The sequence below is a fragment of the Sarcophilus harrisii genome, chromosome 2 (genome assembly GCF_902635505.1).
Source record: "Sarcophilus harrisii chromosome 2, mSarHar1.11, whole genome shotgun sequence".
Taxonomy (NCBI): Eukaryota; Metazoa; Chordata; class Mammalia; order Dasyuromorphia; family Dasyuridae; genus Sarcophilus; species Sarcophilus harrisii.
The window spans coordinates 445,346,325-445,371,779 of NC_045427.1; the positions used below are offsets into that span (position 1 = coordinate 445,346,325).

Genomic DNA, 25,455 nt, shown 5'->3' on the forward strand with positions numbered 1-25,455 from the left:
CTTTCCTAATCAAACTACTTGTGCCTTCCCCCTCAACACCAATGACTTGTTTTGTACATATCTATATGGGAATTTTCACAAGTCTTAGTGCAGTTTAAATATCTTTTTCTTTAAATTATGACTTTTGGTATACCCCATTGACAACACAAAATATTTTTCTCCCAATAAAATGTAAGCTTCCTTGAGGACAGACTACTTTTTTTTTTTGGTACTGAGTCTAACAGGTGAACACAGTAGGTGTTTAATAAATGCTTACTGTTTAATTTATTCTGTAACTATTTCCTCTAATTCAACTGAACAAATATTAAACTCCCTTAAAGGCTCTGTGTTGGAATACACAGGAGAGCTGCTAGAATACACGGGAGCTACCTGCCAGTGGCTGCTGGGAGATCCAACCCAGAATGGATCTCCTCTCGTGAGAGGATGATACATGGAGACTGAGAAGCAGTTGCTGTTCTCTGACCTCTCTGATTGAGAGGCCATTGCATTGTCTGACCTCTTAAATACTTTATTACAATTAAATCCATTTATCATACTGAGTATAAGCCAATTATTATATCATTAGGGAACCATTATTTGTTATAAGATTAATTCAATCATACTGAACTAGAGAATTATTAATCATCATTGTCTTATCAATTCCACTGAGTTAACACCTTGTAAGAATCCTTGTTTCAAATACAGAGTTCTGGCCCATTACAGCTCTGAGGAATATGGCAATAGATACAGAATAGATCCTACTTTGTGGGGGTTTATGATGAAATGCTATAATGAGAAAGATATACACAACTTTCTTTAATACAAGGAGTAAGATAATAAATTGAAAGGCAAAGATCAGTTTTGTGACCCTGGGCAAGTTACTTAACTCCAATTGTCTTGTCAAAAAAAAAATATATATATATATATATTTTTTTTTTTTAATTTAAAAGAAAGACCAGGCAGACTGCTAGAGAAAATATATCAGGTACTTGTTCAGAATCTACTCAATTGTTGGTAGTAATGCAAAGTAGCTATGCTGTAGCTGTACAGTTTAGAAGACTTGGGTTCAAGACAAATTTTAATGCACTGTGTGATTTTAAACAACCTCTATTTTATTGTGTCATGCATATTCCCTTTTGCTCTGATTTTTCTCTCCCTATATGAGTCATAAAGCAATGTCTATTTAAAATAAATAAATTTACTAGAGAATGAAAAAAAAAAACCCAAGTGGCTTCTATCTGGATCTCTGTTTCATTCAGTCATTCTTCATTCATACCATCTTATCATGGTATAGATAATTCTACAGTACATTTCAGCTCTAACATTTTATGTTCATAGAACTTGTTTAATACCTTTAATGCTAGGAAGAGATTTCAGAGCAAAGCTAATCCAATCCCTCACTTAATATCTGAGGAAACTGTGGCCCAAGGAAAATAAAAGATTTGCTTAAAGTCAAACAGGCAGCATCAGAGGCAAGATTTGAACCCAGGTTCTTTGACTTAACTTATTCCACTGCAATACACTATATTTCAGTGTTAAAAAGTACCTTTATCTCTACATCTTCTACATGTTAACATTCTGTGCTTTGAAGTTCTTTCAACTTTTAACATTCTATGTTCTAAAGCAGAGTATTCAAAATCAAAATAGAAATAGGAACTAATAATCTACACACAAGGATCCCTGCAGGCTGTATATTAACTCAGTTTTTAAATGCAATATTATCTATGTTTTCATGTATTTTTATTTATTTTGTTAAATATTTCCTAATTGCATTTTAATTTGGTTAAAACAGCAACTCAGGAGTGTTGTTGGTCATATGTTTGATGCCCCTGTTCTAAGGGCATCAGCTATTTCAGTTTTAACATACTTTGTTCTGCTCTAACACATTTTAAGGTCCTTTCTATTTTTTAAAAGTTTTTATTTTCAAAACATATGCACAGGTAATTTTTTAATATTGACTGTTGCATAGCCTTGTGTTTCAGATTTTCCCCTTCTTTCCCCCACACCTCACCTAGATGGAAAGCAAAACAATATATGTTAGACATGTCAAAATATATGTTAAGTCCAATATGTGTAAACATATTTATTCAATTCTCTTGTTGCACAAGAAAAATCAGATCAAAAAAGAAAGAAAATGAGTAAGAAAATACAAGCGAACAACATTCAAAAGAGTGAGAATGTTATGTTCTGATCCACATTCAGTTCCCACAGTCCTCTCTCTGGGTGTAGATGGCTCTCTTCATTACAAAATCATTGGAATTGGTCTCAATCATCTCATTGTTGGAAAGAGTCACGTTCATCAAAATTGATCATCCTAATATTATTGTTCTGTAAGAAATGACCGGCAGGACGACTTCAGAAAGGCCTGGAGAGACTTATATGAACTGATGATGAGTGAAATGAGCAGGACCAGGAGATCATTATATACTTCAATAACAAAACTATATGATGATCAATTTTGATGGACATGGCTCTCTTCAACAATAAAATTAACCAAATCAATTCCAATAGAGCAGTAATGAATTGAACCAGATATATCCAGTCAAAAAACTCTGGGAAATGAGTGTGAACCATTACATAGCATTTCTAATCCCTCTGTTTTTGTCCACTTGCATTTTTTATTTCCTTTACAGGTTAATTGTACATTATTTCAAAGTCCGATTCTTCTTGTGCAGTAAAATTACTGTATGGATATATATACATATAATGTATTTAACATAAACTTTAACATATTTAACATGTATTAGTTTACCTGCCATCTGGGGAGGGGGTGGGGAGAAGGAGGGGAAAAATTGGAACAAAAAGTTTTGCAACTGTCAATGCTGAAAAATTACCCATGCATATATCTTGTAAATAAAAAGCTATATAGTAAAAAAAAAAAAAAAGTAAAAAATTGATCATCCTATAATATTGATATTGCTGTGTATAATGATCTCCTGGTTCTGCTCATTTCACTTAACATCAGTTCATATAAGTCTGCCCAGGCCTCTCTAAAATTATCTTGCTGATCGTTTCTTATAGAACAATAATATTCCATAACATTAATATACCAAAACTTATTCAGCCATTCTCCAACTGATGGGCATCCACTCAGTTTCCAATTTTTTACCACTACGAAAAGGGCTATCACAAACATTTTTGCACATGGCAGTCCCTTTCCCTCTTTTAAAATCTCTTTGAAATACAAGCCCAGTAGAAATACTGCTGGATCAAAGGGTATGCACAGTTTGATAACTTTTTGAGCATAGTTGATTGCTCTCCAGAATGGCTGGATCCATTCACAGTTCCACCAGCAATGTATTAGTGTCCCAGTTTTCCCACATCCCCTCTAACATTTATCATCTTTTCCTGTCATTTTAGCCAATCTGACAGGTGTGTAGTGATATCTCAGAGTTGTCTTAATTTGCATTTCTCTGATCAATAGTGATTTAGAGCATCTTTTCATATGATTAGAAATGGTTTTAATTTCTTCATCAGAAAATTGTTCATATCTTTGACCATTTATGAATTGGAGAATGGCTTGAATTCTTATAAATGTGAGTCAATTCTCCATATATTTCAGAAATAAGGCCTTTATCAGAACCCTCCAATGTAAATATGTTTTCTCAATTTATTGCTTTCCTTCTAATCTTGTTTGCATTAGTTTTGTTTGTACAAAAACTTTTTAACTTAATAGAATCAAAATTATCTATTTGGTGTTCAATTATGAGTTACAGTTCTTTTTTGGAAATAAATTTAAGGTCCCTTCTAGCTCTAACAAATAAGCTTATAAAATCATCACTAAAGCTCTATATTTAGTATATAACTTTGTTTAACTCCAGCTTTAAAAAAAATCAAAAGATCTATGTTTTTATTATTATTTTTTTAATAGCCTTTTATTTACAGGTTATATGTATGGGTAACTTTACAGCATTGACAATTGCCAAACCTCTTGTTCCAATTTTTCCCCTCCTTCCCCCCACTCCTTTCCCCAGATGGCAAGATGACCAGTAGATATTAAATATATTAAAATATAAATTAGATACACAATAAGTATACATGACCAAACCATTATTTTGCTGTACAAAAAGAACCGGACTCTGAAATATTGTACAATTAGCCTGTAAAGGAAATCAAAATGCAGGTGGGCAAAATATAGGGATTGGGAATTCAATGTAATGGTTTTTAGTCATCTCCCAGAATTCTTTCGCTGGGCATAACTGGTTCAGTTCATTACTGCTCCATTGGAGATGATTTGGTTCATCTCATTGCTGAGAATGGCCAGGTCCATCAGAACTGGTCGCCATATAGTATTGTTGTTGAAGTATATAATGATCTCCTGGCCCTGCTCATTTCATTCAGCATCAGTTCATGTAAGTCTCTCCAGGTCTTTCTGAAATATCCTATTGGTCATTTCTTACAGAACAATAATATTCCATGATATTCATATACCACAATTTATTCAGCCATTCTCCAACTGATGGGCATCCACTCAGTTTCCAGTTTCTGGCCACTACAAAGAGGGCTGCCACAAACATTTGTGCACATACAGGTCCCTTTCCCTTCTTTATGATCTCTTTGGGATATAAGCCCAGTAGTAACACTGCTGGATCAAAGGGTATGCACAGTTTGATATATGTTTTTATTATTAAAGACATTCCTTTCAATGGCATAGATTGTAGTCCTACTACATTTCATGATTTTCTGTGGCCAAAGATTAAATGGTCAAACCTATTTCAGCACCCAGATTAGCTGGTACTTGGGTGACAGATATGTAAGCCCATTCCTACACCCATCTTCAAAGTCATTCTAGCTTTCATTTAACATAGTTTTTTGTTTGATTAGTTTTGGTTTTTGTAGGCAACCAAAGTTAAATGACTTGCCTAGAGTCACACAGTTCCTAAGTATCTGAAGCTGGATTTGGACTTAGATTTTCCTGACTCCAAGACTAGTGCTCTATCCACTAAGCCACCTCACTACCCATGGCATAGCTTTTAAGAAGCCCAGGTTATCTCCAGGCCATAAGAAGATATTGGAGGTCAACTTCAATTGCAGTAAAATGCTTAATTGTCTATATTTAAGAAAAATATCAGAAGTAGATGGAAACTTTTTTACATTTTGTAATGTGAGTCTGCCGGTTGGTATGAGTTTGAAATAGTACTCATAATAGCACACAATAACTGTTAAATTCCCCCCCTGCCTAATTTTCGTCCATTAATTTCTTAGCATGGTTCCTATAGCTCTCAGATTTCTAGCTATATAACCTATTTATGCCTCTAGTGTTATTTTCTTTTTTTATTATTCTTTCATTTATATTATTAGAGTCATGCGTGTCAATATTTTTCTGGATCTCCCTATTTCATGCTGCACTAATTCATACATGTCTTCTCTTTTTCTGAATTTCACAAAGCTGTCATTTCATACAACATTGTAACATTGTTTTATGTTTTTTTTTTTCCATAATTGTTAAATCACTATACAATTCTGGACACCCACTAGGTTTCCATTTTTTTTTGCCATCATATAAAGTGAATTTTTTTTAAATATTTTGGTATATGTGGCATCTTTTCTTTTTGTCTTTGATCTCCTTACAGTCAGTAGTGAAATCCCTGTGTCAAAGAGTGCTAATAATTCAGTAATTCTTTCAAATCACAACTCTACCAACAGTGTATTAATGTATTTATTATTTCTCAATAAAGCAACATTGCCAAAGTGCTGGGTATAAAGTGAATCCTCAGACTTGTTTTAATTCTCATTTCTTTTATTGTTGATGATTTAAAGCAATGTTATATATGTTGGTTAATAATTTGCAGTTCTTTTGAGAACTATTTGTTTAAATATTTTGACCATTTATCAATTGAGGAAGGGCTCTTTGTCATGTTTGATGCAATTTCCAATATGTCTTGTTTTTCAGACATATGTTATCAATATTTGGTTTTTTTAATAGCTTTTTATTTACAAGATATATGCATGGGTAATTTTTCATCATTGACAATTGCAACACCTTTTGTTCCAATTTTTCCCCTCCTTCTTCCCACCTCCTTCCCCAGATGGCAGGTTGACCAAGACATGTTAAATATGTTAAAGTATATGTTAAATACAACATATGTATACATGTCCATACAGTTATTTTGCTGTACAAAAAGAATCGGACTTTGAAATGGTGTACAATTAACCTGTGGAGGAAATAAAAAATTCAGGCAGACAAAAATAGAGGGATTGGGAATTCTATGTAGTGGTTCATACTCATTTCGCAGAGTTCTTTCGCTGGGTGTAGCTGGTTCAATTCATTACTGCTCTATTGGAACTGATTTAGTTCATCTCATTGTTGAAGAGGGCCATGCCCATCAGAATTGACCATCATATAGTATTGTTGTTGAAGTACATAATGATCTCCTGGTCCTGCTCATTTCACTCAGCATCAGTTCATGTAAGTCTCTCCAGGCCTTTCTGAAACCATCCTGTTGGTCATTTCTTACAGAACAATAATATTCCATAACAATTTATTCAGCCATACTCCAATTGATGGGCATACACTCAGTTTCCAATTTCTGACCAGTACAAAGAGAGCTGCCACAAACATTCCTGCATATACAGGTCCCTTTCCCTTCTTTAAGATCTCTTTGGGATATAAGCCCAGTAGTAACATCTAGTATTATTTTCTTCTGAAATAAGATAAGAGTATTTTTAGGAGAGAGTAAATAGATGAAGCCTATAGGGTCATCTGAGTATTGACTCACTGTATTGATAGGAGTAAAATTGGCATTGAATTATGATCATTGTCAACCATAATGACACAAACACATTTATAGCTATATAACATTTCTGTTACTGAATTTGATAATCTCATAGAAGTGGCTGACCAAAAGTCACAAAATTAAATAAATGGCAAAGTCAAGACTCAAAAATAAGTCATTTCATTCCAAATCCAAGTTCTTTCAACTATCCGATGCTAACAGAAGGGAACTAAAACCTTTTAAGTATGAGAGTGATGCTCTAAAGACCTGATAAGACTATATCCAGAGCCATAACAAATAATATTGTTATCTAAGGCAGTGGTTCTCAAACTTGTTGGTCTCAAGATCATTTTGCACTCTTAAAAATCACTGAAGAACCTTCCAAATAGCTTTTGTTTGTATGGGCTTGTACTGATATTATTACATTAGAAATTAAAATGTTTTAAAATTATTTTGAAAATAGTTTTGTACCAGAAGACTTATGAAAGGATCTTGAAGACCTATCCAGACCCACCCTTTGAAAACTGGTTTACTGCTGCTGTGTTGGTTTGAGGCAGCAGATACCATATAAGTGGGAGAGGCTAAGGATCAGGCTAAGGATGTAAGCTTAGAGTACCCAAAGGAGACTAGAGTAGAAAAGACATCTATGAACCAGATACCAAGTTTAACAGGGAAAGGGTATGAACCGAAGGTCTCAAGCTGATGGTTATATGACTCTAGATGGGTGATAACACAAATGACAAGATGGTTGTCAAGTGATGATGTATAAAAGGCTATGAAAATGCTGCTGGGGCACTAGGGCTGGCCAACTCTTCTTCCTTCCATCCTTGTATATTGCAATTGTGACAAAAAATGCAGCAAGCCTTAAGACTTCAGGAGAAAGATAGTTCTTAGTTCACTAAGTACCAGAAAATGAAGAAATATGAGAGGAAGAGTTCTACGATGAAGAGAAATTTAAGAATTTACCATGGGTACAGGAGATGAAAATGACAGCATGGCAAGCCAGGGCATGTTGAAAGGGACTGTCAAGTCTATGTTTATCTCCTTGAATGTCAACTCTTTGCTGATCCCAGGTATCCCACTCCTTTGGCCAGGCAGTAAATTATCCCAAGGAGTAACTAGGAAAGGGATATGGTTACACGTCCTATGGGTACAAACAAAAGAATAGGACATTGAGCAGCTACTATTCTGCCAGGATAAAAGAAGTAGGTCCCAACCCTTACATGGGAAATCAAAACATACATTCACCAGGTGTTTCCACCTAGAACAAAGACCTATCTGCCTCATGTAAGATCTAGTTCTTTATTGAATTATAATAAATAACTTTTATATGAATTATCTGGAGTGAATACTTTCTAATGTCTATTCTAAAAAATACCTTTAGAAGCATATTCAGAAAACTGGTTGCCATGATTTAATACAATTTGTAATTATTCCAGTGGCTAACATTTCCTGAATAGAGTTTTTTTAAGGAGCTCATGAGAATGATGAATAAAATCTAAAGGCATATACCATAGTCATTCTTTGCATATTTTTAAAAAATTTGGAGCAGGGTATATTATTTTATAACCTGGGCTGTCAATAAGTATAATAGTAACTGATAAAAATTATGGAATGAACTTTTGCTTATAAATGACAAAAAGCTTAGTACTATGTTACAGAGATATGATTCTTTTAAATCAGATCACAGGACTGAGGATGAAAGTAACCTCAAAGCAAACAATTAAAGGTGGAAGGAAACTTAACATACACTGTTAAACCACAGCTTATGAAAATGTATCAGAAATGATCTTAGAGTACTGACTATAAGAACATAGAATGTTAGAAACAGAATGTTTAACTGGAAGGAAACTGAGAAAACATTTAATACAAACTTTTCATTTTTTAAAAGTAACAACTGAGGCACACAGGGAGAATGACTTTAGCTCACAAAGATATGAAGTAAAAGAAGCAAACTAGAAACCAGACTTTTTTTTTTAATTTCCAACCTGATGCTCATTATTTTATCAATCTAGCTCTAACATCTATAGCTATAATGGGCTAATAATGAAGCTCATTAAAAGCACCATGATTAAAACAGGATTTTGAATCTTGAACTATTCGGGGAAAAGGATAAGCTAGGTACTAGACTTATGACTTCACTAATATACAAAACTCTTGGATGGGGAAACTCCCTGTATTGAGGTAGGCTGGCATCTTCATCATAACATAGTTTAAATTGCTTAGAGCACTGAGAATTGAGTCACTGGCTGAGAGTCACAAAACTATTTTGAATTACAGGTTAAAGTTGAACTTCAAGAACCCAGATCCTGCCTGGTTCCAAGGCCAACTTTTTACCCATTACCCTACTGGAAAGTCAGTCCTATCTACCACCTTTAATTAATTCTAATGAATCCAGACTCTAATGTTTCCTTACTTAGACCAATCTTTCCTTATAGCAAAGAGACAAATAATTATTGCTAGAAGCAGGGTGAACTTAAAATACATACACATATACACACAGAGAGCATATGCACATACACTCTGAATTATATGTACTACTTCCAATTAAATACTTCTTAAGTATTTTGTACCTAATCTTGGGTAGTCTTAAAAGCAAGCTACAGATTGCATATGGTTTTCAAGATGATTGCATATGGTTTTCAAGATTTTAAAAGTTGTGCTAACTTTACCTTAAAGTGAATAAAATTCTTACAATTAAATAATCATCAAATATTGGAGCTATAAAGAACTTTATAAAATGTTAAAAGCATAGAAAATGATAACTAAAAGGAACCTTAGAATGTAGAAAATTAGAAAACAGAATATTGAAAAAGGGATCAAAAATGTTAGAGCTAGAAATCTTAGAAGAAAATAGAATGCTAGAGTCTGAAAGATCTTTATCTATCTTCTAGTCTAACCCTCAGAGGCTCTATTTCCTCCTTCTGAAAACTTAGGCCCGAAGAGGTAAAATAATTTGCCTATGGTAATATAACAAATGAATAGTTAAACTAGAATCCTGACCTCCTGTCTCCCAATTCAGATCTCTACATTTTATTACTTTGCCTAAGCTTTTATGCCTATGTTATACAGAAATAAATTTATATTAACAACATTTGCTTCATACAAAATATTATATGAGGTGTTAGGGATAGAAATATAAAAAAAGAAACATTCTTTGCCCTCAAGGAGTTCATATTGTATCACGGAAATATGAAACATACACAGATAAAGATAGCATTGTGTACAAAATGAAAGGGGCCAAAGGAGAGATCAAAGTAATCTAGAAATAGATGATGTATGAGAGAGTAGTAACAGATAGGGGAATCAGAAAAGCCTGACCCTTGAAGGAAGATAAGGATTCTGAGAGGCAGAGATAAAAAAAACTGTGTATTCTAGGTATAAGGGATGCACATTTTGTATAAATGTATAGAATGAAGACATAGCACACTGAGCTCAAGAAGAACAATCTTTATAGAACATAGAATGCACGAAGAAAACAAAGGTTGGCAGGAGAAGTAGATTGGTCCCAAATTGTGGAATGATTTAAATGCTAGCCTAGGAGATTATATTTTATCTCAGAAGATTATATTTTATATCAGAAGCTATAGGAAGCCATTGAAGGTTTTTATATAGAAAAGTGACATGATTCAACACATGTTTTAGAAAGATTAATTCTTGGGGGCCCCTAAATGGCACAGTGGATAGAATACCAGTCCTGGAGTCAAAAGGACCTGAGTTCAAATCAGCCTTAGACACTTAAAACTTATTAGCTGTGTGACTGTGGGGTATCACTTAACCCAATTGCCTGGCAAAAAACTAAAACAAAACAAACAAAAAGATTCTTTCTCTAGTGGTACAAATGATAGATTGGAGAAGGGAAGAACTGGTAGCAAAATAGAAACAAACAAACAAAAACCAAGATCAAAATAACAAGCCCTCCAAGTGTAGTTCTGTTTAAGGAAGCTGCAGAAACCGGAATTTCTCAGGTCTTCTCTTCCTTCTGCATCTCTCATTCCCTTCCTCCTGTTTTTTGTTTTTGTTTTTTAAAAAACATCTTGTTGTCACAGCACAAGTTTGTGGGGAAATCCACATCTTTATTGGCTCCAATTACATCAGCGTTAAGTGCAGCTAATTAAGTGTTTACGTATCTGTGCAGTGTCTTTAAATCTTGTGGTGTTGTCTAAGTCTGAAGAGCATTGAGCTCCTTGCTGGCTGGACTTCATCTTCCAGCCTGCACTAATGAAATATAAACTAGGATGGATCCCCCCCCTCCCTGTTGTGGACTTTTCTAAAGTGTATAGCAGGACATCTTGTAAAAGTCATCAAAAGCAAAAGTATTACCAAAAAAAACCCCCAACTCTCTTATAATAGTCCATGGTGATGAGGGCCTGAAATTGGATGATAGCCATGTGACTAAAGTAATGGGAATGAATGGAAGAGATGTTAATGAGGTAGAACCAACAGGATTTGGCATTTGATCTGGGGAGGGCTTAAGGGAAGGAAGAATCAATAATGACTCTAAGGTTACAAGCCTGGGGAACTAGATGAATGATGGCTCCCCACAATAGTTATTAAAAAAAATTTGAAGGAGAGGAAGTTTTGGTTAGGATATCTTATGAATTCAATTTGGGACATACTGAGTTACTGGTACCTGCAGGATACCCAAGTGGAGATATTTAATAGAGAAAATGGAGATATGGGACCAGGCATTAGATTAGGACTAGATATATAAATATAGGTACCATCTTCCTAGAGAGATTAAAGCTATGGAAGTTGAAGTGGTAAGGAATATAAAGAAAAGAGTGTAAAGAAAGAAAAAAAGGATGGAGACAGGAGGGCAAGACAGACTTTGGAGGACGCCTAAACATATAGCAGATGGTGGATGATGCTCTAGAAAGGGAGACTGACAGGGTGTAGTCAAACAGGAGGGAGAACCAGGAGAGATAAAGTAGTATTGTAGGAACTAAGGGAGGGAAAAAAAAGCAGTTTTATAGGAACTAAGGGAGAAAAAAGCAGTGATTTGGGAAACTAAGGGAGGAGAAAGCATCCAGGAAGACTTTGAGATTGATGGGATTTCTTTAAGAATTTGGGAGATCTGAGAATGTTTATAGGCAGTGAGAAAAGGAGTTATTGTATAGGGAGACTAAAGATTAAAGAGTGATTAGGAAATGATTAATGGAGTAATCTCTCGAATTATAACAATAACCAACATATAAATAGCTCTTTAAGGTTTTTGAAAGCACTTAAATTATCTCATTTGATCTTCACAATAACCTTGCGAAGTAGGTATTATTATTATACTTACTTTATAGAGAAGAAAATTGAGGCTGAGAGAGGCCAATTGAGGGGTCCAGACCCACTCACACTAGCATACAGTTAGTAAGATTTGAATCCAGGTTTTTTTAATTCTAAGTCCAGAACTCTGTCCACTATGTCACACTCCCCTCTCATGGAAGAGAAAGAAGAAACGTTATAGACTAATAGGTAGGTAAAAGGTAGGCCTGTAGGGATTATCTCTGAGCCTGGAGCAAAAGAGACATGAATGATACAAGATGTAGAGATGTTTTGAAATATGGAAGTGGAGAGATAAGAAAAAGAAAAAAAAAATGGCCTTAGTTTTCTCAGAAAAGTAGGAAGGGATCAAGGTCATCTATTGAGAGCTGGATAAGGAAAACAGTTTGGAACAACTGTTATCAGAAATATGATGAGAACAGATGAATGACTATTAAAAAAGACTTTCAAGCAACAATAATAAGCAAACTCCTTAGCATGGTGCCTGGCACATAGAAAGCATTTAATAAATCCTTGTTGCCTTTTGCCCTCATTTTACAGATAAAAACACTAAGGCCCACACAATTTAAATGAGTTTTTTCTTCTATTTTAATGGAGATAAGAAGACAGATGTAAGCAAAGTTGACAAGATCAGGCAATTGATTGGATATGCAGAGTAGGAAAGCATCAGGAATCCAAGTCAGTACAAATTTTTAAACCTTGAAAAATTATTAGAATGGTAAAAAAAAATAGGGAAGATTAGATGAGGGGAGTAATTGGGGGAAGAAAGTAAATTTACATTTTGGACAAGTTGAGTTCAATTTGTTTCAGGGACATCCAGTTTGAAATGTATGATCGTCAATTTAATCACATAGAAATGATGCTCATGGAGGAATGTGCTTGACCTGTTGTCTGCTGTCATCATATTCAAAAGCTGAACCCGTTATTCCCAGGGGAACTGTATTTATGGGGAAATTGTTCCTTACTCTTGCTAAGGGGAGATGTTTTACAATTATTTTTGCTATATGACAAGAGAGAACAAGCCTCAGAGCCAGAAATGCTTGAATTAAGTCCTTTCTCTAATATATATATATATATATACCTATTGTAACTCACTGTCCCAAACAACTTTCTAACCCTTTCAGTTTCACAAAGGGTACTAATGTGTCTTGGCTGGTACTTCTTTATCTCTGATGAGGTAGATCCGGCCTCTTACCTAACTCTCATCATCAGTCATCATCATCATCCTCATCCTCATCCTCATCCTCATCATCAATCCTGCTATATTTAAATTAAATAAATGAGTTGCTTTTCACCAGTTGGACTGGTAATCTTCTGACCAGACTACCAGAAAAAACCAACCAAACAAAAAAAGATGAAATCTCTTGAAGAAGTAATCTACTCAAATGAATTACCAGGAGCCTAATAGATGACAGCAGCAAGGATCTAGGCAGGGCAATGTAGATGAATAGAATGAATCTCAAAGGAAATGAGACTATTAAAAGTAATTAGCAAAGGGATGATCAGAAATCTACTGAATCTTACAACTTGTCTGATGTATTAGGAAGCATGAAAGAAGAAACAGCTAATACTAGAGAGAATAACAAGAGATTACTTTGCATGAAAGAAATGGCATAAAATTTATCATTAGGGAAATGTATTCTTTGAAAATGACTAGTCAGGTATTTATAGAGGTAGATAGTTCAAACATAGTATCTATGAAATGTTTAAGGAGGTCCTCAATTGTGTTGGATGGGTCTTCTCTGAAGATCTATTGGAAGACAAGGACAAGAACTGGGCAAGATAAGAATGCATATAGAGGTGGTGATTTGTCTCAATACTATTATGGATCAATTAAAATAAATCGTAATTTTTAGAAGAAAAGTGGGAAAGTTGAGGAAATCTTGAGAATCATTTTCAATTTGCAATAAAATTTGGAGAAATATTTTGCATTGTTGATTATATAAATTAAACTATTTATTTGCACAAGTAAGATTGACTTCAATCTTGCTCAGCTTCATTAAGTATACAAATTTCATTTCAATTATATATCACTCTTAAAAATTCAAATGCAATTTACATGGTGGAAAATGGGCATAATGCAAGTATCTTCCCCCCTCTTGTATTTTTTAAAAGGTTCTCAATGACAAGTAGCAGCACTAGAAAGAGATTATACCACCCCATTTCCACCTTGTCCACAGCAGTTTTAACATTCTATATTGTAAAATTCTACTCACTTTTCCTAAGGATCCTGTTTTAGCACTAACTTTTCAAGTCTTTTCTGAAATCTTCTTTCAAATCTTTTCTAAAGTTTCTTCAAGAGTTAACTTTCTCAAATTCTTGAGATTCTTAATAAGATAAAAATGCTATTGCTATGTAGAGAAATGTTAAGTTTTTATTTTTTGCTGCCGTTATAAGGAAGTTTTGTATCAAAATTAAGCATGCATCCAGGACTTTGCCTGGAAGTCAACAGAAAGAAAATGAAGGAAAAAATCTGTTTCATTTTCCTTTTTCAGAAGACATATTTTAAATGAGCTTACATTGGTGCCTTAAAGATTAGACTTTATAATCACTTAATATTTGTGTAAAGAAATTAGCATTAATGAGGTAGTGGGGCAGGAGAAAGGTTAACAAAATCATGAAACTAGTCCTATGCTTCAGTTTTACTAGAAGACTAGGTTTGCCCATCATAATCTTCATTCACATATACTGTACCACTAACAAAAGTTGATATTGAATTGGATAATTTTTGCTCTTTTTGTTCTTCATGGACTGTGTATTACAATGACTTATTTATAGATAGTGCTTATAAATAAGCTACTAGGATTGACTAATCTAGAAAATCCAAGGCCTATTAAAAAGTTTTCACATGTGTTGAAAATTATCTTTGCACAGTTGAAAATAAAAAGCTATTATTATTTTTTAAATGCTAAATAAAGTATTATGGTACAGAAAATGCAACAAGGGCAAAAATATAAAAAAAGTTTTCACATTCAAAAGAGATCATCATTGAAGAATAAAATCTTTAGGCAATGCATTATAGTATAAGAATACTATATGAAATCAGATGATCGGGAGTTCTAGTTCCTGTTCAGGAGCTAGCTGTATAACCTTCAGTAAATCACTAACCTTTGGCCTTCATTTTGCTAATATTTAAAATGAGAGGGCTGAACTAGATGACCTCTAATGTTTTTCCCAGGGGGCACCTTCAAGCATCATACTTGATTCATCAAATTAGCCAGTGACAATGTAATAAGCAATAAAAACAATTCAACTGCCCAGTGACTGTGAGATATGTATTTCTTCACCCCCTCTTTCACAGATAAAATACAAGAAAGCTCTTCATAGGAGAATATCATATATACTTTGCTGCTGTGGTATAGTATGAATAAGAGTAGATATTAATAAACTTTGAGGTGGGTGATGTTTTTCTCACTATAAGTAAATGAATTGTGAGAAAACTAAGAAAGGAAACAGATCTTTCAGTTTAGATTTGAATCATTTGATAGGCTCATAGGATATGAAACCTTTTAGAGTTAGAAGAAAACTTAAGAAATCATTTAGTCCAATTCCTTCATTTATTAAAAGAGGAGCTGAGGCCTAGTATCTTGTGGGAAAATGACTTGTTAAAGGTCTCACAGGTACTTATTAGCAAATTCGAGTTAATTTTGAAGCATTCTCTTTCCATCATGCCATTTCTTTTCTTCCAGTGCTCTAGTAGAGTCACAGACTGGACAAGAAGACTAAAAATATCATAACAGAAACAAAAACTTCAGAAACATTCAGATTCCATGTGACCCATACTCTAATATTGGGAAAAGAAATCAAAACTAGATTTTAAAAAAAAGGAGAGAAAAAAATTATCTATATACTGATATAACAATTTCTGAATTATAACAATTCTGAAATAACAATTTTTTCCTGGTATTTTGCTTGTAAATACTAAACTATTAATTCGTGAATTTCTCTTGCTTATTTTAATTTAATGGTTAATTAAAAGAAAATTAACCCATCCCCAAGCTGAAGATCCACCTGTTCAGACTGCAGCTCAATTTCATAGCTTTTTTCTCTTAGTTCCTTAAGTTTTTAAAATGTGATGTAAATAAACTGCAAAACTCTATTATTACTATCAGTTATTTACCATTACCAAGTGTTCTTTGGACTTCAGAAGCTTGTTTTCTCTTCAGAATAAAAATTTCTTCTCAACACTGAACTTTAAATAAGCTGGGTTATACCATTTAGAAATTGTATGTCCTTACAATATTCACTAAATCTCTCAACCTTAGCTTCTCCACTGGAAAAATGAAGATAGGGTGTCTTCAATCTCTAATAATTTTGGTAATAAGATAACCACTAGATTTGGGGTCAGAAAGAAAACCTGGGTTTGAATCATTGGCCAAATGGCTCAACCTTTCTGAACCTCAGTTTCCGTGTGTGTGTGTATAGAGAAAGAGGGAGTTAAAAGATACTAATTAAAAGTTTACTCTGATAGTTTTAACATGATATAATATTCTAAGACCCCTTTGTTTCTAGCATTCCACCATGGCTAATGGTCCTTTTCTGTTTTCATGTTCTAAGAACTATGATTCTTAAACTTCCTTCCATTTCCAACATTCCCTTGGCCATAGTTTTCACATAAAGGGCATGATAAGACTTAGAAAAATGTGTACCATCAGAATAGTACAGAGTATCTTCAATAAGATTCGTAGCCATTCCAAAGAAACTGAACCTAGTAGATAAAGAATAAATGTGGCCTCAATTATAATGTGAAGTTGGATGGGCAACCATTTAGTCTACCAGTATACATTTCTTGCACAGGTAGTGCATTTGAATGCAGAATTGAAGAGGCAGAGAAGAGTCGTATTCACATTCTGGTGAATGTGTAACACTTTAAATGTTTCCTGACCCAAAAGTCCATTTTCTTTTTTCAATGTTAATATGATCCTAATCATCCTATATATGGCTATGAATCATGGAACAACAGAATCTCCAGAGAATCAAAGCTATGTGAGATTCGAGAGGCATATTGGGTATTGGTAGGCTATGGACAATTATTTGGGTGCAAGTGCATTAAAAAGATACCATTAATTAGATACCATTAATTAGAAAAGGAAGACTTGTCATATGGTGAAAAAGGAACAGATGGACAGCCTGCATGTTGAACTGGCATTAGTGAAATATTAAAAGCCCTAAAGAAAGCCCTCTAGTATGCTGAGTAAATCTGTTGTAAAGAATTTATGGGAGTAGGTGACTAAGAATTATATAGTATGAGAAGGGTTTGTGACCTATAAAGAGGTAGAAGAAATATTTACTTTGATTAGATTACAGTCATTAAAGTATCAAAGTACCCTCAATTAATGGTCAAACTTTTTCTGTAACAAGCAAACAATTCTAGATTCAAGAAAAAAAAATGTTAACATTTAAAAATTCAATAGAGCAACTGATTTAAAAAAAATTCCAAATACATTTGTAATCTCATCACCACTTTGGAATGGCTTTGAAAAGAATATAGGAAAATTCAGTGTTGATGAAACAATGTCATTTCCCCCATCGCTTCCCCCCCGCCAGTGGTGACTGTCCATATGTTAGGTTGCTTTCCATCTGCTGTTAATTTATTCAAAATCATGCATACCTGCCATCAAATGAAATCTGTTCGTGTCTAATGTAAGTCTGAAATAACACAATCGAATCATCTTTAAAAACCCCAAATTCCCTATAAATCTAAGAAACAGTTCCATTTCATCCTCAGGGGAAATGCAATGGACCCAATTACTAAGTTCTACCATACTCAAATCATCTGAGGATTTTCAAATGCGAGAAATGGTCTTATCCCCAAACAGTGCAAAAGATTTGATTCAATTCTTTTCTGTTCCTATTTTTTTACTTTCTGGTATGACATTTTCCAGCATCCATTTTTTATAGTTTGTTAACCCTAACTACAGATGTATGTATGAAAAACTGTTATAACTATTTAATTGTATGAGAAACTTTTAATGTTGGTAAAATGCATGAGAAACCATTATAATTCTCCCAAAAGATACATATAGCCATAATTTTAATCCTACTATTTTTGTTCCATTTCTTGATATGTCAAGTCATTTACTGTTCACCTAATTAGGGTCACTATAATTTTCTGTAAATAGAATGTCAAAAAACAAAATTCTGTGACTTAATTAATACCTGGAAGGATGTTAGGGATTATATTTTTATTTTCAGAGAAACAAAACAAGCACCAAAGAGGGGAAATGGCCTCCCCCAAGACACCCAGCAAATTGGTTACAGAATGTAGATCTTCAGATTTTCTATCCACCAACACATTGCCTCTGTAACTCTAATTTATTATATAAGTCTTAGACTATACTTTTGATTTGTAGAGTCTAAAAAAATTTGTTGATATATAATGACCTCACCCCAAAGGATCCATTATAAGTCAAATGAAGCTATGGAATTTGCTTTCATATGGAATGGCTACTTATTTGCATTCAGAATATTTCTGCCTTCAACAATATTTTTCTGTAAAGATATCCATATTAGCCTCAACTCAAAAAAAAAATTTTGGTAAATAAAAAAATAGACTGTTGACTTCCAAGTCTGTATTCACCAGTCCTGTCTCCTTCCAGTTCTCTAGAACTACATTTATGACCTATACATCTACTTATCTCTAAATGTCTGTATTAATAGTTATTAGGACAGTGTGATATTAGCTTTGGACTAAGTTGGGAGACTTGGATTGACTTCTTGGTCTTGAAACTAGATACTGATCAAGTCATTTTAACTCCATGGACCCTCAGTTTGCTTATATGTAAAGTGAGGTAAGAGGGAAGACTAAATAACATCTAATATATAAATCTATGATAAAATTATATGGTATAAATCAAATTTACTTTCACCTACACTTCCTTATTTGCATTAATAATATCGTGGTTTTTCATCCAGACTTGAAAACTCTAAAAACAGGTAGTAAGTAGCAAACAAAAGATTTGAACCTAAGACCTCTGACTCTAAATTCAGTTGTGATTCCCCCAGATACAATGTAGGACATTTGGAACCAAGAAGACCAGAATTCAAATCTTGCCCCTGATACTTAGGATCCGTTTGGTCATAGTCACTTAACTTGAGCCCCAACTTCTTCATTTGTAAAATGGGAATAGTAAAACATGTAGTATCTAACTCAGAGCATTGATATGAAAATGAAATTATATATATATATATGTATTTATACATACATATGTGTGTGTGTAAAATACTCTGACAATTTGAAAGTATTATAAATGTCTCAGATATATCAGCATTATTATTACACCAACAAGTCAATTCCAGTCAACAAGTATGTATTAAGCATTTACTATGTTGCCAGGTACTAGGCTAAGTTCTAGAGGTTTTTTAAAAAAAATCATTCCCTATTCTCATGGAACTTGCAGTCTAATGGGAGAAATAACATGCAAACACTATATACAATGAGATAATCTCAAAGGGAAGGCATTATCATTAAGGGGGGGTTGGGAAAGACTTCTTACAGAAGGTAGAGTTTTAGCTGAGAACTAAATGAAGTCAGGGAACTCAGGAAGAGAAGATAAGGAGGGAGAGCATTCCAGGCACTGGATACTGGCAGTAAAAATGCCCAGACCCAAGAGATAAAGGTGTTTTGCGTCTTATTTCAGGAAAAGCAAGGATCACAAAAATGTGGAAGGGAGAAAGATCTAGAGAGAAGGGCTTTTAAAAGTCAAACAGAAAATTTTATATTTAATCCTGAAGATAATGGGGAGCTATTAGAATTGAATGAATGAGGGAAGAGCAAGGATGATATAGTCAGACCTGTGTTTAAAGGAGATCAGTTTGATAGCCAAATGGAGGAAGGACTGGAATGGGGACAGATTTGAGGTAGGGAGATCCACCAGCAGGCAAAAGCAATAGTCCAGGCATTAGGTAATGAAGACTACATTGGATGGCAGCAATATTAGAGAAGGGAGCCTATACAAAACATATTATGAAGGTAAAAATAATAAGACTGAGCAAATGATTGAATATAGGGGGACTGAGAATGAGTAATCAAGGATGGACATCTAGATAATGGGCCTAGGTAGATGAAAGGATGCTGGTACTCTTCATAGTAACAAGTAACTACCTGTATGACCCTGGGCAAGTCACTGCCCAGGTAAACAATGCTTAGTGACTTGCCCAGGGTCATACAGGTAGTATCTAATTGGAATTTGAACTCAGGTCTTTCTGATTCCAGGGCCCAATGCTCTGTTCACTGCACTACCTAAATGACTAATATATCTAGCACTTACTATTAAAGTGAACTTTCCAGTACATAGCTCTCTGCAATTCTATTGCTCCCTCACACCAAAAGTATTAGTGACTCCTTATTGTCTCCAGAATAAAACCTGATTTCTTTAGTCTAGAAGTTAATACCAGGTATATAATTTAGCCCAACCAATAACTTCCTTCACATATTTTATATCAAATGGACTAGTTAACTTTATTTGAATATATAAATGTCCAGGTCTTTATTTGAGTTTGTTGATTCACCTAGAATACCCTTTTTTCTCTCCCAATTTCCACTCATCCAGTTTATACTCATTCTTGAGCCCTGGGAATAACAGCACCTCCCAGATCAGACCCTGCTTTGAGTCAGTTCTGCAAAGCCACCATCCAAGCATTTATTCACTGCTAATTATGTGTGGGGATTGCATTGAGTGCTGAAGACCTAAAGAAATGCAAAAACACTGTCCTAGCCCTCAATGAGTTCATACTTTTTTTTATGAGTTCTAATTGCTATTTTCAGTTTTTATATGATCCTAATTACCCCAAGTATCCCTTCTTCCTTCTTTTCTCCGACAAACATCCTATATAACAAATAGTATTTTTAGAAAGGGAAAAAAAAGACCTCATATTTTAATGTTTGAAGCAAGCAAACAACTATGTATATATAAGATATATATTATATATATAAAACATGTATATATACATATAATAGGGACGTTATGTCAGAGAAGGAACTATCAGTGAACTTGAGGGTTGGGGAAGGGGACAGAGACACCAGAAAAGGTCTCTTGTAGCAGGTGAGATTTGAGGTGAGACTTGAAGAAAGCAAGGTATAAAATAGGGGAACAAAGACAAGGAGGGAGATCTCTTAAGGACAGCCAGTAAAAGGGCAGAGTCAGGAAATGAGTGTTGAAAAGTAAGAATATTAAGAATGTCAATGCTACTGAATCACAGGTTAGGTGAAAGAGGGTAAAATTTTAGAAGAAAAAAGGAACAGGTTGTGAAGAGCTATAAAAGCCAAGTAGACGATGTAATATTTTATCCTAGAGGTAATAAAGAGCCAATGGAGTTTATTGAATGGAGGTATGAGGATGGGGTGACATGGTCAGATCAGAATTTTAAGAAGATCACTTAGGTGGCTGAGAGAAGGATGATTTAGAGTAGGGAGAGAAGACTAGGTAGGGATACCAAGTAGGTGTGACATGTACCAGGATTATGGCTGTGTAAACAGAGAAGAGGGAGATATATACAAAAGATGTTATAAAAGCAGAAATTGACTTGGCAACAGATTAGATATGTGCAATTGCTATAAAAAAGGTGCCACCACCAAAACAAACTGAAGCCATCACCATGAACAAGACTGGCAAGCCAGCCTAGTTGAACCAGAGTGAGATTAAGTGACTTCTAATGATTTCCCCTACAACTAGCATTCTATCATTAGAAAATATTACTTAAAATAATTAAAATAGTAAGTTCATTTGTCCTTTATTCAATGTTATTATAACTGGGCAGGGAACCAAAGTCACCAAATGAACAACAGCATAATTTAGTAATAGAGCCTTTCATTCAAGGACTTTTGGAACTTTTGTTGGAGGTACAGGCAGCTTTAAAGTCCTCCTTTGACACTTTATCAGTACACATGGCGGTAGCCTCAGACTTATAATATGTCCTACCCAAGCTAGAAAGGATTAGACTATAGGTCTGGAAGCAGATTGTGTCTGGACCTGTGCAAGCTGTAATTTGGAGCTAGCTAAGTGCAGAAAGGCTCATTAAGAAAATTTACTAATCACTAATTAATCATTACTTTCTGACTACCATGTAATTATTTTTAACACAGCAACTCAGGAACACAATCAACAATCGCCCTCAATCTATTGGTGGAGAGAAGGCTCACAGTTAATAAATTATAGAATTTTAAAATACTAAAATAAATATGGAGAGGGGGGAGAAGGAAAAAAGAAGAGAGGAACAATCATTTTGGTGGCTGAGAGGAGGATGATTTAGAGTAGGGAGAGAAGACTAGGTAGGGAGAATGTGAGAGGAACAGGGAAAGAGAGAGGGAGGAAGGGAAGTAGAGGAAGACAAAGTAGGTAATTAGGGAGAGGATGAGGAGAAAGGAGAGATGAGAAGAGGAGCAAAAGTGGGAAAGCAGAGAGACAAAGACAAAAAAAGAGAAAGAGACAGAGGGAGGGAGAAGAGAGGGAAAGGGAAAGAAGCAGAGAAGGAGAGAAAGATGGTACAAGAAGGTAAATGAGAAAGGATGAGGAAAGAGGGAAGAAAGTGAAGAGGGGAAAAGGAAGAAAGGTACATGAGGGAGAGAGAGATAGAAGGGAAAGGACAGACACAAAAAAGATGGAAAGAGGGCAGAAGAGGAAGAAATAAAGGACAGGAAGAGGAAGGATAATAAAAGGAAAAAGGAGGAAAGGAAGGGAAAAGACAGAAGCATCTAGAGTATAACAAGTAGAAAGAAAGGAGGCCCATGAATGAAGTTTTCAAGATGCAGTTAAATAATATAGAAAGCTCATCCACTATACACATATATATAATTTATGTAGAGATAATATATATGTATAAATATATTATATGTATATATATATATATATATTTGGACAAACATTAAAAATAGACAATAAATTAGGCCCAAAATTGAATAAAGTAAGTTGGACTGCAAAGTTTTTTAATTCACAAATTTTCCCTGAAACAAAGACCCATGTTTCTAATTCCAGTATTCTACTGGTGGTATCATATGGCTAGAAGTAATGCAGCACTAATCTAAAGAATTGAAAAATGAATATCATCCAGGCAGCAGCACAAAAGCATATAGCAAATGTCATTAGGTATTATTTTTTTAAATAAGTAATTACAAAGAAGACCTGAAAGATAAAATGTAGAAGTAAAAAAGAAGATGGACAGATTAATTGATGAGAGGAAAAGGTAAACAATGGATAGCCATCTGATGTATGTTCACTGATATTATTAAAGTATCAAGAATAACAAACCATTTTCTGCGAAGATAGATATAGTCCGAAATGATTATTCATAGTTTGGTTTTAATTGACATCACTAGGGCAACTACCATATTGATAAAATTATAAATCCATTTTAAGTACTGAGTATTTCAGTGATCTAGCAATCTGTATTTTGACATTATATGATGTAGACTCTAATACTTTGTATGCTAAGTTCCCTGTAAGCTCTAATATTTTTGCTTCTTCATTCAAGAACATATTGAGGATCTTTGAGATCAAAGTAAGTACAATACAAATATGGGTGTTACATTACTATTTTGCAAGAAATTTGGGGGGAAATGATTTTTACAGGTGATTTATTCCAAATTTGATCTATATTGGACAAAAATATTCATTATTAAAGCCCCAAGTTTCATATTCAGATGCATATCTTTAACTTTATGTTTTGTGCATCATTCTGGTTTGGTGCCATATTTTTCATTAGTAGCAAATAGTATTATTAGATTATTTGACTATAAATTTTATTTAAACTATCAACATTTTTAAATGTTTTAAATAAGGGGGAAAGCAATTTTTTTTTGCAACCCTAAGAATTTAACTTACCTGATTTAAGATATTATAAAGCACTAATGATATTAAGTAAATTATATAAAAATACTCACCGGTTCTCTTTTTTCTTATTCTTCAGTGGATCAACTAGGCGAAGAGTATCTCTGATTACTGCTACTTTTACTTCTTCATCAACAAGACTTGGGACATTTTCAAACACCCCTGGAGAAAGCTTGAATTACAAAGGATTCTATGTTACAGTGAAGACAGTTTTTTTCAGGGCTAAATGCATACTCTCTTCATTGTCTGTATCAGCTTAAGCTGTATTCCTATCTATTAAGTTGTGAAAATGTTAGAAGATAGAATACAAAAAAAAGTCATTGACTCAGTCTTATAGATGATAGCCCTTTTATACAAAAATAATTAACTTTATTTTAAAACTATGATAACAAAGCACATTATGTATATTATCTCATTTTATCTTCACAACAACATAGTGATTTAAGGATGTCTTAGTATTAATCTAAGTATTAATGTCTTAGGAAGTGGGGAAACTGAGGCTCAGCTAAGTAATACAGCATTCCCATAAGTTATGGAATTGGTAAGTAGCAGAAAAAATGTGAAGTCAATTTTGTTTCTATACACCAAATATAATTAATGTGGGGGTATTGTTTTATACACACACATAATCTCACAATTTTGCAAGGAATTTACCAGAATTGACTTTTACTAGTGATCTTTATACTTGTAATGGTATAATAGTATAGTCTGCAGGTGAGATTTAAAGTATCTGTCATTTATTAGCTATGCAACTTGTTTTCTGAACATTTGAAACTTACTTTCCTTACCACTAAATGGGTGATGATAATACTTAATAGATAACAATATAATGACCTCAAAGGAAATGCATTCCCCTTTCTTTTCAGGGGAAGTAATTGTGAGAGACTAAAAAAATGTCCAGATTTGAACATAGGGGATATGACTTCAAATCTTAACTTTGTCATTCTTTTGCTATGTGGTCTTGACCTCATCATATTATCCTTTAGTTTCAGTCTCACATGATAAAATGGAAATAATAATACTTATACCACCTTCCCCTCTCTCCACATAAATATTATATGATAAATTATGTTAAAAATACTTTGTAATTCATAAATGAAAGAAAAAATTAGTATGGAGCATAGAGAGCTGGTCTCAGAATCAGAATGACTTGAATACATGCACCACCTTTTATGTACATAAAACAGACACATATGTAATAAAATTCATATATGTAATATAACATATATTTTATATGCACATATATGATAGGGCGATATATAAAAAGATATGGATATATAAAACATATATAAACATATATATGTGTGTGTATGTACATGCATATATACACACAAAGATGGTGACTCAAGATAAGCCCCAAAACCTCTCAGTTCCCCTTAGCAATTCTCTAATGCTGTAAGTTTTAAAGCAGTTGCTGATCTGCAGCAGTAGATGGGGAGTTTTCTTGTCAGAAGTTCCTAACACCAATGAAATCACAAGTCTATATTTTTAAAAACTGAGAACACTTTATGTATGTTATTATAAGAATGATCAAAAGACTTGATGATAATTTTTTAAAAGACAATGTGTTTATATTTGTGATTCTGACATGTCAACAAGATTAAATCCCATTCACATAATTTCAATTAGATGATCTCTTGGGTAATCACTAAACTGATGGA

General features: G+C 33.9%; 1 protein-coding gene across 5 annotated transcripts in view; it reads right to left on the reverse strand.

Moving 5' to 3' along the window:
• The window catches only part of TTLL11 (tubulin tyrosine ligase like 11), a 237,202-nt gene that overhangs the window by 145,127 nt on the left and 66,620 nt on the right, over window positions 1–25,455 (reverse strand). For all 5 annotated transcript variants that reach the window (XM_031954235.1, XM_023507392.2, XM_031954237.1 and 2 more), the window contains exon 6: window positions 23,848–23,966. In XM_031954235.1, the coding sequence (XP_031810095.1) occupies window positions 23,848–23,966 (119 nt within the window). The remainder of the gene's footprint in view (window positions 1–23,847; window positions 23,967–25,455) is intronic.